This window comes from Accipiter gentilis, chromosome 2 (assembly GCF_929443795.1).
Source record: "Accipiter gentilis chromosome 2, bAccGen1.1, whole genome shotgun sequence".
In the NCBI taxonomy this organism is placed as follows: domain Eukaryota; kingdom Metazoa; phylum Chordata; class Aves; order Accipitriformes; family Accipitridae; genus Astur; species Astur gentilis.
Window position 1 is genome coordinate 54240517 of NC_064881.1, and position 15180 is coordinate 54255696.

A 15180-nucleotide genomic window follows, 5' to 3' on the forward strand; every position below is an offset into this window, starting at 1 on the left:
CTAGAAGGGCTCAATGACTGGTTGAGATCCAACAACCAGCATGGAGGGACCCAAACTTGTGCAGGTCTTCAATGGCAAGAAGCTGGCAGGAGGCTCAAGTCCTCAGGAGCTCGAAAGGCTGCTGTGGAAAGGGAAGGAACAAATTGTTCTCCACATCCCCTGGAGCAAAGACAAAGTCATGGGCAAGCAACAAGCAGGGTGCTGGGAGATAGTGGAGCCTCATGCAGGGAGATATTTATATATGCCTCTTTGTGGGCTTTTTTCTGCAAAACTCGGTAATTGGACTCACTCCATCTTTTTCTGAAGGACAGAAAGGACAAGTGGCTGTGAAAAAATAGCTGAGAATGAGAAAGGAATGAACTGGGAGAGCAGATGATGCCTTGGGTATCTTCTGTGCCAGCGTGGGACTCGGAGAGGAATTGATAACACAATGTGCTTCCCTGTGCTTTGGAGACAGCAGTGAACTCCAGCACAGATCCCTCCTGCGAGACAGGCGATGCTTTCGGCACCTCCATAAAAACCATCTCTGCTCTTCCTCCTGAGTGTCCCCTGCCTGGATGGCATCTCCCAAGGACTTGAAATGTGTACTGAGCAAATGAAAAACCTCTGTTAGCTGGGGTGATCCATATGCCACTCCGCTGCGCTGGGTCATGCAGGGGCAGAAGAGCCTTTTCTTGCAGAGCCCCCCGACCAGTGGCCATGAAATCTTTTGGACAAGGTGGAAAAGACTGGTGAGAACTGGAGTAGCAAAGAAGAAAATCAAAGTGTGGTCTTAAGCAGGTAGAAGTGGGGAAGGCAGCATGAGTTGGCCAGAGCTGATGGCTCCGCTGTCCTCCTGAAGACACAAGGAGCCATCTTCAACCTTCAGGACATGATGCAGAAGATCTCGCTTGTAGATGTGCTTCCACGAAAGCAGGGGAGAAGGTTTAATTCTTATTTAATGGGTAGCTTGGCAAAAGGAGGGCTGCCTCCAGCTCTTAGGATCCATGAGATCCACTGAGAGTGGTGGGTGGTGAGAAATGTGCATTGGGCAAGATGGCAAATGGGGTGTTTTGGCACCAGAACTGGAGCCAAGGCTGGTGGGCTGCTCACTGTGACCTCTGAGAGCTGCGCTGGTGCTGGGGCATCTGGAGATGGTGCATGCTGCCAAAAAGGAGTGGAAAGGCCCTCTTCTGCTGGGCATTGACCTCTCTCATCTCTGGGATTTCAACATGAGAAGAGGATCCAGTGACCTGGAGTCAATGAAAGCTGTGGGTCACCAGGTTCAAGAGATCCAGTATGGAGCTGGCATTACCTCAGTCTCACAGTCAACTGCTTCTTGGGGGTGGGAGAAGAAGCGTGAGCCAACTCTTGGGCCAAGTCTTCATGGTGTGAGGTCACTGTGTCCTTCATTGGAGATGCCGTGCATTGGGACAGCCCTGGAGAATGAACCTGCGCCAGGTGACAAGGCTGCAGCCGGTGGTGTCCAGCTCCTGCCCTTCCTCATGGGTGCATTTCCCACCAACGGGCTCCATGGAGCACAGGAGAAGGGTTAGTCCCCAAAGGTCACCCAACATTTGGGGGAGAACAAGGCGCAAACCACATCCCTGGTGTGCCTTCAGTTTGGGGAGCGACAGGGATGGAGGCATCTCTGTCCAGCTCCAACGTCACATTCTACTGCTGGGAGATTTCTTTCCTGGCTCTTTCCCAAGTTTATGGTGATGTTATGAAATTATTTTCTCCTACTCCCCATCTGACAGCAGCACACTGGCAACGTGGTGGGCAATGTCCCAAACGAAGTAATAGTTGCCTTTGAGGCTGGAGCAGCATAGACATGTCTAAGGCTGAATCCCAAGCTTGGCTGAAGTTTTGCTCCTTTAAGTATTTGATACTTTGCTTTTGTGATGAGGTGGTAACTTGAGGTAGTGAGTCGGTCCAAGCCTTGATGTCCACCCTCCTGTAGAGGGGCAGTTTTTCCACGGTGGGTGATCTGCCAGTTCGGAGCTGCCCCAGGTTGAGAAAGGTTGAGTTGCTCCTCACCCCTTGGGCTTTCTTGCTCATCCCAGGACACTGAGCAGCCCTGAGAGGAAGGTTTGACCAGATGGAGCCCAACCAGCCTTGCCCAGGTTGCACAGCTCCCTGCAACCCATTTCCAGGGAGTTAATCCTGCAGGGCCAAGATTATGCTGAGATTATAATTATTTCTGCCCGTGAATTATTAATAAAGAGGAAAAAAAACCCTCTTTGATTCATTGCAAATTGCAATTAGGGTTGAAATGGAGAACTTGTGGACATGCTGCTGGAGCATCCGTGATGGGAGACCCAGTTTTGTGGGATGCGTCGCTATTCAGATGAGATGTTACCCACCAGGACTATCAAATGCCTTAGCAAGAAGATGGACTTGAGGTAGAGGTGAAGGAGGTCTCCTCCTGGCTCTGGTTGGAGGCTCCAGGATTTTTTCACATGTGGATGAGCTCGTCTCCACTAAGCCCTGCTCGGGTGAGCTCCTGGCACGCTCAGCGCATTGCCCAGCTGAGCTTTCACCCATGCTTGCACCAGGAGTGCCACAGAAGCTGCCTGTTGGGTGGCAATTTGGGGATGATTATTCACATCTCAGAATTAAGAAGGTCCATGTTGGCGCTTGCTGACACATGCATGTCGTACGTATGAAAACAGGCTCCAGCAGGCAGTTTCCAGCCCGATGCTGTGCGGGTTTGGGGTGTGCAGGTACAGTATCTGCGAGCTGGACAACAGCAAGGTGCTGTAGGACGCTCCACATTGAAAGACGTTCAGTGGAAGCGCGCAGGGCATCATCGCGTGGGATGTGAAGCGGCTGAGGGATTCAGTGAGCTTGAGCATTAAGAAATGGAAGCCGTGGGCATCTGCCACCGCAGTTCCAGCTCTTGCTCGCTTCTCCGTGTGCCCCTTGCACATCCTCGCAGCTGTGGTGAGACGCTCATCCCATCCAGGGCTGGCCCTAGTGTTTTTTGGGGGCGATGAAGGGGATGGAGGGCAGCTGCTGCTCTCATCTCCTGCGGCGTTTGTGCTCCATCCCTTTGGAGACTGAGGTGTCCATCTGTTGTGTGGGTTTAGGCAGTTGGCTAAGCTGTCCCTCTCCTCCCTGGCCCAGCACGTCAGTACTCCACTTAAGTGCTGCCACAAGGAGCTGCCCCATGGCCTTTGGGTACGAGACAGTGGGGTTTTGCATTTCGTGGGGCTGGGACATCTCTGCACAGGTCAGGGTTGTGTTTTCAAGCCCCCTCCCCAAGCTATTTAGCATCCCCGCAGGAGCCAAACCACAGGCAGAGGTTCAGTCGTCTACCCTGTCCCCCCACCATGGACTCCTTTTGTGGCAGAGGGGGTAAAGTCTGAAGCTTTTTGCCTTCAATTTCTTTTTAAACAATGCTTGGGATTATTGTTTTTCCCTGGGTTTAACATAACCCAGCTCCAGCTGGGAATTGGAGGAGGGCGTTAATCCCGGGCAGGGGGCTGGATGGAGGGGGTGAGATGGGGTAATCCTGCATGCTGCAGGGAATGGAAAGCGAGAAGAGGCAGGAGAGATGGTGCTGTGCGTAGGTGTCTTCTCCTTCTTGCCCTGGGATGGGAGATCCCAGCAAAGAGCCAATCCCAGGTGGCGACTGTGGCGGGGGTCAGTCCCCGCTCCCTGCAAGGACTGCGTTCCCAAACACCCATGAAACTGTCACCCAACATACAACTGCCCCAAGGCTTGTCCCAGCAGGTGGCCGTGCTCGCTCCTCCATCGCCGTTCGGCTCCAAGAAGCACCAAGGCATGAGCAGGGAGGGCTGAGTCAGGGCTGTCTCCTAGAGATGTACCCCAAGGGGTGTCATCGCTTTTTGGGGCTTGGCTTTCCAACCTGCGTGTCCTTCGTGCACCCTGGAGGTTGCTGAGGTCTGTGGGAGCCCGGGAGGGCTGCGGGCTGGTGCCCACTGCATTTGGGATGGTGACAATGCCCTGGTCTCTCCATCACCAGTGTGGTCTTCACCTGATGGGAGAGGCTTGGGGTGCTCGGGCATGTCCATCCTTTGGGCTCTGCTGCAGCTGAGGGTCTGGGGGTGGTCTCAGGGCAGCGGTTTGGGGGAGTCTGTCTACCTGTGAGCACGGGGGGCTTTCCTCGCTGATGGCGGCGCTGTGTTTCTCCCCGCAGGACGTCGTCCCTGCGATGGAACGCCGGCACCAAGGAGCGGATGCTGATCAAAGTGACCGACCGCGAGCCCAGCTTCCTCATGCACCAAGGCAACGGCTACGCCCCCGAAAACCAACCGGGCACCCGTTCGCGGCGACCCTCGGGGGGACAACAGTCGCCCAACCTACAAACCTTCGCCCCAGACACCGACAACTCTGTTTTCTTCCCGGAGAGGAAGCAGTCACCCTTCTTGAAGAGGGCCGAGCATGTGGGCAGCTGCTCGCCGCTGCTCGGCCGGGGGGACTCCTTCTGCTCCCCGCTCCAAGCCCAGCACCGCAAGCACTCCAGCGAGTCGCAACCCTCCTCGCCCCGCTACGCTTACGAGCCCCCCCTCTATGAGGAACCCCCCATGGAGTACCAGGCTCCCATCTATGATGAACCCCCTGTGGACATGCAGTACGAAGCCAGTGGGAGCTACAAAGCCGGCTCACCGCAGAAATCACCCATCCGTAAACCTCACCCCTTCCTGCAATCGCCCAAGCAAGGCTCCAACTCACCCTACCAGCAGTTGGTGCTCACCAAACAGAAGTGTCCCGACCGGTTCATGAGCCTGGAGTACAGCCCCGCCGGCAAGGAGTACGTCAGGCAACTGGTCTACGTCGAGCAGTCGGGCTCCAGCCCCAAGATGAAGACGGGGTTGAGGCACAAATATTCCCCCAACCCCATCGGTGGCTCCTACTCGCTGCAGCACAGCCCCTGCCTGGTCCGGGACCAACGCTTGGAGATCAAATCGGGTGACTACAGCAGCATGGAGGGACCCGACTTCTGCCCTGGCCCAACGGGTGGCCAGGTGGCCCAGGGCGAGGACTCCATGTCGTGGTCCAGCCAACAGGACACTTTGTCCTCCACCGGCTACTCACCCTCCACCAGAAAGAGGAAAAGCCGAAAGCCTTCCCTATCGCACGACCCCAACGCCTCCTCCACGGACGGCTCAGGGGACCGGGAGGTGTTGGGCGAGCAGATGCTGGGTGAGGAACGAGCCACCCCAGGACCCAACAGGTCACCGATGAACCGTACGGAGAGCAAGGCGGCGGAGGCGGAGGCGGCACGGGGCTTCCCCGAGCCCTTCCTGGCACAGGCACGCCTGGCTTGGGAAGCCCAGCAAGCCCACTACCATATGAAACAACGGAGCAGCTGGGATTCCCAAAAGGACGGTTCGGGCTACGAGAGCGACGGTGCCCTCCCTTTGCCCATGCCGGGTCCGGTGGTGCGAGCCTTCAGCGAGGATGAGGCGTTGGCGCAGCAGGAGAACAAGCACTGGAAGAGGAACACCTTCGAGAAGCTGGGCTTCCCCCAGATCCTGCTGGAGAAGAGCGTCTCTGTGCAGACCAACCTGGCCTCCCCCGAGCCCTACCTGCATCCATCTCAGGTAACGTCCTCGGGGATGTCCTCAGCGTTGGGGGGGGCTTAACCGCGTGCCCCACACCACCAACCCTTGCCCACTGCTCGGCATCTCCTCAGGTGCCACGCCGGATTAGGCTAGACCGTGCCACGTGGCAGCGCAGCATCCCCACCGCCCTCCTGGTTAAAGCTCCTTCTTCTTGTAAAGCCGGTTTAAATCCCTGCCTCCGCTGCAGATCCAGTGGGATGGTCCCCGGGGCGATCCCACGCTTTCATAGCTACCGAGTGCCGCACGGGCACCTCTGCGCTGTGGCAGCCCCAGCCCTGTGCCGCGGCTTTTGGCGCTGCTTCTCCTCCCTCGGTCTGGCTGCTGCTCGGTGGGAGCCAGCTCCTGGACCCCCAGCACCCATCCCCGGCTGTGCTCGGTGCTCCCGGCACACGCACGGGGCTCGTGGGCTTTGCAGTAACTCATCTCCTTGCGTTTCATGTCACGTCACCATCAGGCGGCGGCAGTGCAGGAGATTTCCCCTACCAAGCCCGCGGTGGCTCAGCCTGGGCTTCGTAGCATCCTCCAAGAGTGCTGGATTCTGAGGACGCCCAAAATGCCATCTCCAGTCCTCATCCAGCTGTAGGAGACGCATGAGCAGGGATGTCCCTTCTGCAGAGCGAGGGGAGATGGCCAGGGTGTGTAAATGGCATCAAGAAAATCATCCCCTTTCTGCTCTCTCCACCTGCTTCCATTTTCAAAGGGGTCCTCTGCCAGAAATGAGGGTTTGTTCACCAGGTTGTTCCGGGCCGTAGCGGTTCAAGGTGCTGGAGCAGCACTGCTGGCCCTTGGCTTTTGCGGTGAGCAAGGACAGGCAGCGCCACGTTTGAGTTGGGGTGTTGACCCACCAACCCCAGCTCCAGCCATCCAGGTGGTGGCTGAAGCCATCACCGGACCCACCAGTAACTCGGAGGCAATTTCCAGTTACGGCAGGAGTTTTTCCCAGTGAGTACTGAAAGTAAGTTGAGGAGCTTCGTCCCACCGGTGCAGGCTGTGCCATCTGATCACAGGCAGCACCCCACAGAGGTCCTGCCTCTGTCTTCTCCCTGGCATGTTGGGATTGACAGCACTGCGGGTCTGGCTGCCAGATTTGCTTTCTCATAGAAGTTGGTCCTTTGCAAGCTGGTCCCTCAAAGAAGTTGCTCCATAGCAAGCTGGTCCCTCAAAGCTGGTCCTTAGCAAGCTGATCCCCCAAAGAAGTTGCTCCGTAGCAAGCTGGTCCCTCAAAACCTTGGGATGAAACAGCCACAAGCACACCATTTTTCCATGATCTGCTTTCCAGGGCTCTGAGCTGCCTGTTCCCTCCCTGGGACTGAGCTGCCCCGGTCCTGGAGACCTCTCCTGCCCCAAGCTCCCATCCCAGAGGAGCTCCTGGGGCTCCCACAGACCATTTTTGTGACGGTGTAGCCCTCCTGCTGCTGATAGCCCCCCATGGTCTCTGACCTGGACCTGCTGGAGGTGATACATCCCCTGTGCCCATCTTTCAGCCCATCAGATGTTTCCCATCAGCAGCTCCTGGCTTCTGGCTTTCAGATCTCATGTCGTTTCCCCTCCAGCATCCGACACCCAAAATCTGCCCCTCTGACCCGTAGTGCCCCGCTCTGGGCAAGGACAGCGATGCTGCCCATGTCCCCACAGCCAGAAGAGCCCAGAGGTGGGCTGCAGAGGTGCAGAGGTGAAGACAAGGGTTACTGGAGGAAGACCATTTGATTTGCTTTTGGATGCATCAAAGGTTGATGTAAGGACACTAGGAAAGGCTATAATGGCTTTTTAAAAAATGGATTGATGATGCCGTGTGCAGGGATAGTTACCCTGGTGAGAGCAATCCAACCTCGAAAACTGCCTGGAAGATGGAGCTTGGTATCAGCAAGGAGGAGATCCTGGACATGGACCTGGGAAACAGCAAATAATCTGGAAAATCCCTTTTAGGCCTATGGGAATGTGTAAGGAAATCAATGGGGCATTGCAACCAAAGGCAGCAGAAGAATATTCCCCATGCACAAGTGTCCCCAAGCACTCGGTGCCACACAAGGAGGTTCAAACCCAAAACCGAAGAGCTTCAAATCTGCTTTGGATGCTCACGTTGGCCAGGAGGAACAGCTGCCACCATTAGTGATCCTATGCCTTCTGCGTGGAGCTCGGGAGGTAGTGGGACTCTCTTCTGCTGCCCAGGCGTTTCTGTCTGGTTGCCCCTATCTGATGTTGCCCTCAAGCTCAGGAAGAGCAGATTTCCAGCCAGGGTGGTGAAACGCTGGCCCAGGTTGCCCAGAGAGGCGGTCGATGCGCCATCCCTGGAAACATTCCAGGTCAGGTTGGACGGGGCTCTGAGCAACCTGATCTAGTTGAAGATGTCCCTGCTTATTGCAGGTGGGTTGGACTAGACGACCTTTGAAGGTCTCTCCCAACCCAAACCATTCAATGATCATGTTTAAGATTGTCACATGGTTTTAATTTGGTTTCCTCTGCCCCCATCAGCTGGGGAACCTTCAACGCTGGTTGGAGTGGAAGCCTCTTGCCCAGACCTGCGACTGGTCATGGTGGGAGCTTTGTGCAGAGGGTTATCACGCTGTCCATGACAGCAAGATGTTCCAGAAACAGAGAAGAAAACAGGAACAAAACAACACTGAGGATGACATGCGGTGAGATTCGGAGACCTGGCAGAGGAGAGAAGCACATAGGAGATGTGATGGAGCGGCACAAGCGACGGGGACGTGCCCGGTGTCACCGATGGTGTGTTCCCACATTGGCCCCGCACCAGGGTGCATCCAAACCCCACCCATGTGACACCAGGACCTCGTTCCCCCACAGCATGCTTGAATTTGCTTCTGGGTTTGAGTGTTCCCCTAATCCCTGAGCTGAAAGGAGGGTCACCCCATGGGACGGGCAGCGGGAGCACCCTGCCAGGAGGTCACGGCCAGCTGCCGTTGACACCCAGTTGCTTATCCCCTTGTTGTAGGTCTAGGCTTCCCCCAAGTTCATTTAGGACTGTGCTAATTGGGGCTGAAGCTAATTTTATATTGGCACTAGCAGTAGAGGATCCATCGCATTTTGCTGCCTGTGTCTCTCCCCAGCCTGCCCACGCTGTCCGCTGGAGTGGACGTGGCTGGAGAAGGCTGGTGTCCCCAGCTGACGTGGTCCTTTGCTTCTCCGTGGGTGCCCTGGGTGAAGAGCGTGGTTGTGGCCCAGCTTATGGACTGGTTTCTGGAAGAGCCACGGCACCAATGGCTGCTGAGCGAGAAGCCTCAGAGCAAATGCTGCATCTCCTTCCACCCAGAAAGCCCCACATGCCTTCAGCTGACCAGCAGGTTGGAGGACACAGAAGGACCTTTTGGGTGATCTGGTGTCCATAGGAAAGGCAGGGCGAGGTCCCTCAAGAGGTGAAGGTCCCGTCTCCCCATGGCCAGGTCCTGCTGTCATCACAGTGGTGCAAGGTGGGAGCTGAGTGACATCAGTAAGAAGAGGAGACCTCAACACTGGGAAGGGATGAGCTGTTGAGCGAAGAGACAAGAACCTTGACTTGTTTGATGAAGCAGAGGCTCAGTTGTCTACCAGCAGCTCTAGTGGCAATTTGGGTGGCTTCCTTGTCTCCTCCTGGACTTGCCACTCCCACATGGCCCTGGCTCTTTCCACCTTGGTTCTGCCTCCTGCTTTTCTTCTTCTGTTCCTCATCTAAAGCCCAGCCCCAAGGCCGTGGCACTGTTGCAGTCACCTCGCACATGGTCCCTGCTCGGGGCCACCGACACGGTTCCCCTGCACAAGGTGGGGATGGCAATGTCACCTCTGGATGGGAAGGGCTCGCCTCCTGCCTGCCTATGAGTCACGTCCCCAGGGCCACCAAACCCAGGTGATGCTGGCCCGGACTTTGCACTTGCAGGAGAGGGCGCTGACAGACGATGAAGCCACATTGGCTGGCTGCAGACCAGGCAGCAGTCCATCCCAAGTGTCCTTGTTTGCCTTTCTCCATGCCGGTCATCAGCTGTTTGGGTGTCCCTCCACCTCCTGGGGTGATATCCATAAGCTGTGCTGGTTCCAGTAGTAGAAGGATACTGGTTTGCAAGGGGCACCCTTTGCTCTGTAGAGGTCCTACCTGTCTGGGTGCTCTGCAGGTTAGATCCTGGACAGCTTGTGTCCCTCCGCATGTGGGATATAAAGGAACACCAGCCATTTTGATCATGGTTTGGAGGAGCCACCAGCCTCCTGCTGGGTATGTGGCCGCTGGAGAACCATGCTCGAACGTGGCTCTGCGGAGAAGGGGTTATTTGGGGGGCTGGTTACAGGTGAGTGTGTCCCCTCCCCGGTGTGCCTGAAGGACTGGTGGAACCTGAAGCCACTTGCCCTTTGCTTCCCCCATGTTATTGATAGCCACCAGCTTCTTCTGTCCGTGACTGCAAAGCCTCAGTGCAAACCGGGGTCCCAGGTGTGATCGGAGTCCGGCTCACCAGCTTTTGGGTGGCTTCTCTTATCCACCCACTGGTCCCCTCCCTCCCGATGCCGGCCAATGCCACGAGCTGCCTGGCCACTGGCGCCAGGCCAGCTCCACTTGCCCATGATGGGATTTTTGGGTTGAGCATGAGGCAAGCTCTTGATGCTGTAATGGGTGGGTGGGTGGGTAGTTTGTTGGTTGGCTGGTTTGTTGGTTGGCTGGTTGGTTGGTTGGTTGGTTGGTTTGGTGGTGAGGCCGTGCTGTTAGTAACCTTGACTTGTCTGGCTGTTGTCTCCTAGTCAGAGGATCTCGGTGCCTGCGCCCAGTTCGAGAGCAGCAGACAGACCAGGAACATGATGCCTAGCGCCAGCTGTGTCTTCCCCACCTTCAACCTGCGGAAGCCCTCCTCAGAGACGGACATTGAGAACTGGGCCTCCAAGCACTTCAACAAGCACACCCAAGGGCTCTTCCGCAGGAAGGTGTCCATCGCCAACATGCTGGCCTGGAGCAGCGAGTCCATCAAGAAACCCATGATCATGACCAACGACCGCAACGTCAAGAAAGAGGCGTGCGAGATATTTAAACTGATTCAGATGTACATGGGGGATCGGCGGGCCAAGACGGACCAGCTCAACGTGGCCTTGGAGATCGCCACCAAAGGCTGGAGCATGCAGGGTCTGAGAGACGAGCTCTACATCCAGCTGTGCCGGCAGACCACCGAGAACTTCCGTTACGAGAGCCTGGCCCGGGGCTGGGAGCTCATGGCCATTTGTTTGGCCTTTTTCCCACCCACTCCCAAATTTCATTCCTACCTAGAAGGATACATTTACAGGCACATGGATCCAGTGAATGACACTAAAGGTAAGAGAGAAACGGCTGCCCAGTGGCTTTGGCCCCTGCTGATGTCGCAACCCATTTATTTATTATTATTTTGTTCCTTCCCTCTTCGCATTCATGAGTCTCCTTGTTGAAAGGTGGGCGAGGAACTCATCCAACGGCCCTCCCGGAGGTGCAGCAAGAGTGGCGGTGCCTTTACCACCGTCCTTTCCTCCCCGGCGCACAGAAATCCAGCACGAGACCCAACACGAAATGAGCTTTGACACCTTTGCTGCAGGCTCAGCGTCACCTCGGCTGGGGGTGGCCGTAAGCGAGAGTTCCCAGGACCTCTCCTGGCCCATGAGGACACCTTTAGAGGTCCCTCCCAACCCAAACCATTCTATGATTCTGTGATATCTCCAGATGCTTCTTCTGGCTTCTCGAGTAGCTTTGGATCAAAAAAAAACCGTGCTGGAAGGGGACCCAGCTTGATTCTCAGCTCCCGAGGTGGTTTTTGGTCATGGCAGATAGAAGAGACATAAATTTGGGCTAGTTGACCCCAAATAGGTGGGAATTGTAGGATTGTTGTTTTCGGGTGCCCTTCGGCTCCCCAGGGACCAAGCCAGGAGGTCTGGGCGACGCCGGCGTCACGCGGAGCCGTGGTGGATCCGGCCAGCTTGGGGACAAGAGGAGATGAACCCAACCCAGGTGTCCACGGAGAAAGCCGTAGGGTGGGCGAGAAAGCCCCGTGTGCGAGAGCATCCCCGAGGGCAGCCGGCTCCGGCGCCGGCATGCCCGGTTGGAGCCGGCATGCGGGTGGGTACTACCGGGGGGGGGAAGCCCCCCCACCGTCACGACACCGACGACAGGCGTCGTCCCCCCGGCCTGCCCACAGCGGAGGTGTCAAGCTCATTTCGTCGCCATCACCGCGCTCACGCTGGATTTGGCGCACCGGTGGCGAAAACCAGCGCTCGGCCGGGAGAAGCTCTCCCCCGAGCCCCCCCTTCAGCAGCGTGCCTGCGCTCAGCTCCGCTCCAGCCGTGCTCTGCCACCCGGCCCCGCCAGCCGTCGCCCGATGGGTTTTAGTCTTTATTTTCATTTTTATTTTGTATTTCATTTTTAGTTTTTAGTTTTAATTTTCATTTTTATTTTGTATTTCATTTTTAATTTTTAGCTTTAATTTTCATTTTTATTTTTTATTTCATTTTTAGTTTTTAGCTTTAATTTTCATTTTTATTTCATTTTTAGTTTTTATTTCCATTTTTATTTCCATTTTCATTTATTTTCATTTTCATTTCTATTTTATTTTTATTTTCTTTTTCATTTATTTTATTTCATTTTATTATTTTTCTTTTCAGTTTTATTTTTAGTTTCATTTGATTTCTTTTTATTTTATTTAATTTGTTTCAGTTTTATTTTCAGCTTGGTTTTATTTCATTTTTATTTTTATTTTATTTTCATTTTCAATTTTATTTTTTCTTTTCATTTGTAATTTATTTCTTTTTCATTTTTTTTTAATTCTATTTTCATTTTAATTTCATTTTCTTTTCCCTTTTATTTTCCGATTTTCTTTTTTTTTTTTTTAAACTTCCATTGTTTTCACTTACAGTTTCACTTTATTTTCCAGTTTCAGTGTTCATTTGTCTTTTTCTTCCCATTTCCGTCCCCAGTTTCATTCTCCCCTCCCGTTCCATCCCCTTGTCTTCATCGCTTTGTTTGTTTCCCAGTGACCCAGCACATTAAAGAAATCCTGGAAAGGACCAATAAGAAGAAATCCAAATTGAGAAAGAAACCCAAGCCCTATATCGAAGAGCACGATGGTAGGGGCCGCCTCACCGCTCGCTTGGGCCTTCTTTCTCTCAGCCCTCGTCGCCGACCTCCTCCTCCTCCTCCTCCTCCCCCCGCACCCCCAGCTCCCCTCGGCTCTGCTCCCGCCGGGCGCTTGGAGGGGCTGCGCGTGCCGGGGGCGGGGGGCCGCCGGGAGGACGGGGGCGAGCCCGGGGTGCCAGAACTAGGTGGGAAGGAGGACTTAGGAGAGGTCCCAGGGCTAGGAACGTCAGCTCTAAGCGATACGTAAAGGTCACTTGGAGACCTGGGTAGGCTGGATCCCATTTTACGGTTTTTTCTCTTATATATAATGTTATCCCATTTTATATAACGTTATAAACATATCGCATACATATGCGAGATACAGAACGTTACATATAATGTGTAAATATATGTAATGTTACAAATTAAATATATTTTTTTAATGCTTGAATAATATATAACAAATCTAAGATATAACTGTAGACCATTCTGTATAATGTTATATATATATATAACATTATAGAGTTACATATAACAAAACAGATATTTTTACAAAGATAATATTATATAAATAATTTAGAAATATATAGAAATCTATATAGAAATATAGAAAACATTATTGACAAACAGTTATATACAATGTTATCTATAAATATATAATATTAAAGTATATATTGTATAATTTTAACATGACATATACAACTACAATATTATATATCAATGTAATAGCCATTAGCAAGAGGGGGAAGGCAGGAATTTAATTAAGCGGAGCCACTTAGAAGGTGCTGATGGGTTTTCTCAGTGTTTGATGGATGACCCCGAGGTGGGCACGAGCACCCTTGGTGCCGTGGCCATCAGCGGTGGGGCGGAGTGGGGGCATGGAGACGTGGGATGAGCCCCTTTTCCCGGCATCCCTCTGGCTTTTGGCGTGGTTTGCCGGAGTGGGATGCCGGTGAAGGCTCAGCATCCCGGATGAAACCAAGAGGTTCCCAGCACAAGGTGAGGGACCTCAACCTGGAGCCCCAGCGGTGGTGGGGCTGGGACCTGGAGCTGGGGTGGGGTGGAGACACCCCAAGAAATGGTTTTAAGAGCATCCATGAGTTAAGGTTGCTGTTTAATCTCTTCATCGACGACGTAGATGGTGGGATCGAGGGCACCCTCAGCCGGTTTGGCGATGACACCGAGCCGAGTGGTGGGGTTGACCCACCTGAGGGACCTGGGCAGGCTGGAGAAGTGGGGCCCATATGAACCCCCAGGAGGTTCAACCAGGCCAAGGGCAAGGTCCTACACCCGGGTGGGGGCGATCCCCCGTATCCGTACAGGCTGGGGGATGAAGGGACAGAGAGTGGTGAAGGACTTGGGGACACAGGTGGGTGACAAGGGGGACGTGAGCCGGCAACGTGCCAGGAGGCCAACCGTCTCCTGGGCTGCATCCAAAGAACCAACCTGATCTGGTTGAAGATGTCCCTGCCCGTGACAGGGGGTTGGACTAGGTGACCTTCAAAGGTCCCCTCCAACCCAAACCTTTCTGTGATTCGATCAATGGGCACCAGATTTGAGGTCACCCAGTTCTTGACATCCCCCAAGCCGCCTCCTTCAGGGTGGCTTCAGACCCCTCCCCCCATGCATCCATCAGCTCCCCCCTGGAGCATTTACTGTGCCCAAAAACCACCAGGGAAACCCTTGGAAGACAACAGCATCAGGGATGGAGGAAAAAGTAGATGACCCCAAGTCCCCAAGTTCGGTTTTAACCAAAAAGTGCCCATCAGGGGTTGGGACAGCAAGTGGCCGCCAGCCACCAGCTCTTCTGCAGAAGCCCTATTTTCCCCTCTTTTGCACCAATATTAAATAGAAAAAGCATATTTTTAGCTCCTGGACCATTCTCGTCAGCATGATGGGTTCGGGATGCAGCAGGACATGCAGTTCCAGTGGCACAAAAGCCGCGCTGACAGCAGGACTGGTGCTGGCGTCGTGGTTTCAAAGCTACTGAAGGAGAGAAGGTCTCAGCTGATGGAATTTTTGTTCAATTTGCCTATTTTTAGGCTCTTGGAAGAATTTCTGGGGCTGTCAGCCTCTTCTGGGGTGGTCCAGAAGGTACCACCAGGTCCCCGGGGCTCTCGGCTGGGGGATGCTGGAGCATCTCCCTTGGGATGAGCCCATTGGCAGCTGGGGAACGCTCCAAGGTTTGAGGGTGCCATCTCCTTGCTGAAGAACATCAGGAGGAAGGGATGGATGGTGCGGAGAGGGATGAGGGTGGAAGTGGTGGCATCAGGAGACGATGGATGGTGTAGGGTGGGCGGTGACAGTGGAAGCGATGGCTGCAGGGTGAAAAAATCGGCCCCAAAAGCCGGGACATCCCTGCACAAGGCCACCGGAGCGAGCGGGAAGAGGCTGGAGCCGAGGCGGCTCCGAGCCTCCGTGTTTGGTGGGTACGAGGATGTGGCTTCTCCAAGGTCTGAGGCTCTTGGGGAGCGGGTTGAGTTGTGGGGACACTCCTTGCAAGAAGGGTCCGGGGTCGGGGCGGGGGGCGGGGGGGGGGCGGGAACCTTGTCCTCTTCAAAC

General features: G+C 54.4%; 1 protein-coding gene across 5 annotated transcripts in view; it reads left to right on the forward strand.

Annotated features, from left to right (window-relative positions):
- Window positions 1-15180, forward strand: part of ARHGAP39 (Rho GTPase activating protein 39) — a 150007-nt gene that overhangs the window by 128587 nt on the left and 6240 nt on the right. For 4 of the 5 annotated variants that reach the window (XR_007509211.1, XR_007509210.1, XR_007509214.1 and 1 more), the window contains 3 exons: window positions 4145-5552; window positions 10293-10854; window positions 12537-12629. Coding sequence is in view for 1 of the 5 variants with exons in the window: in XM_049825984.1 (XP_049681941.1) it covers window positions 4145-5552; window positions 10293-10854; window positions 12537-12629 (2063 nt within the window). In the remaining 4 variants the exon portion in view is untranslated. The remainder of the gene's footprint in view (window positions 1-4144; window positions 5553-10292; window positions 10855-12536; window positions 12630-15180) is intronic. The other variant, XR_007509212.1, reaches the window with a different exon arrangement.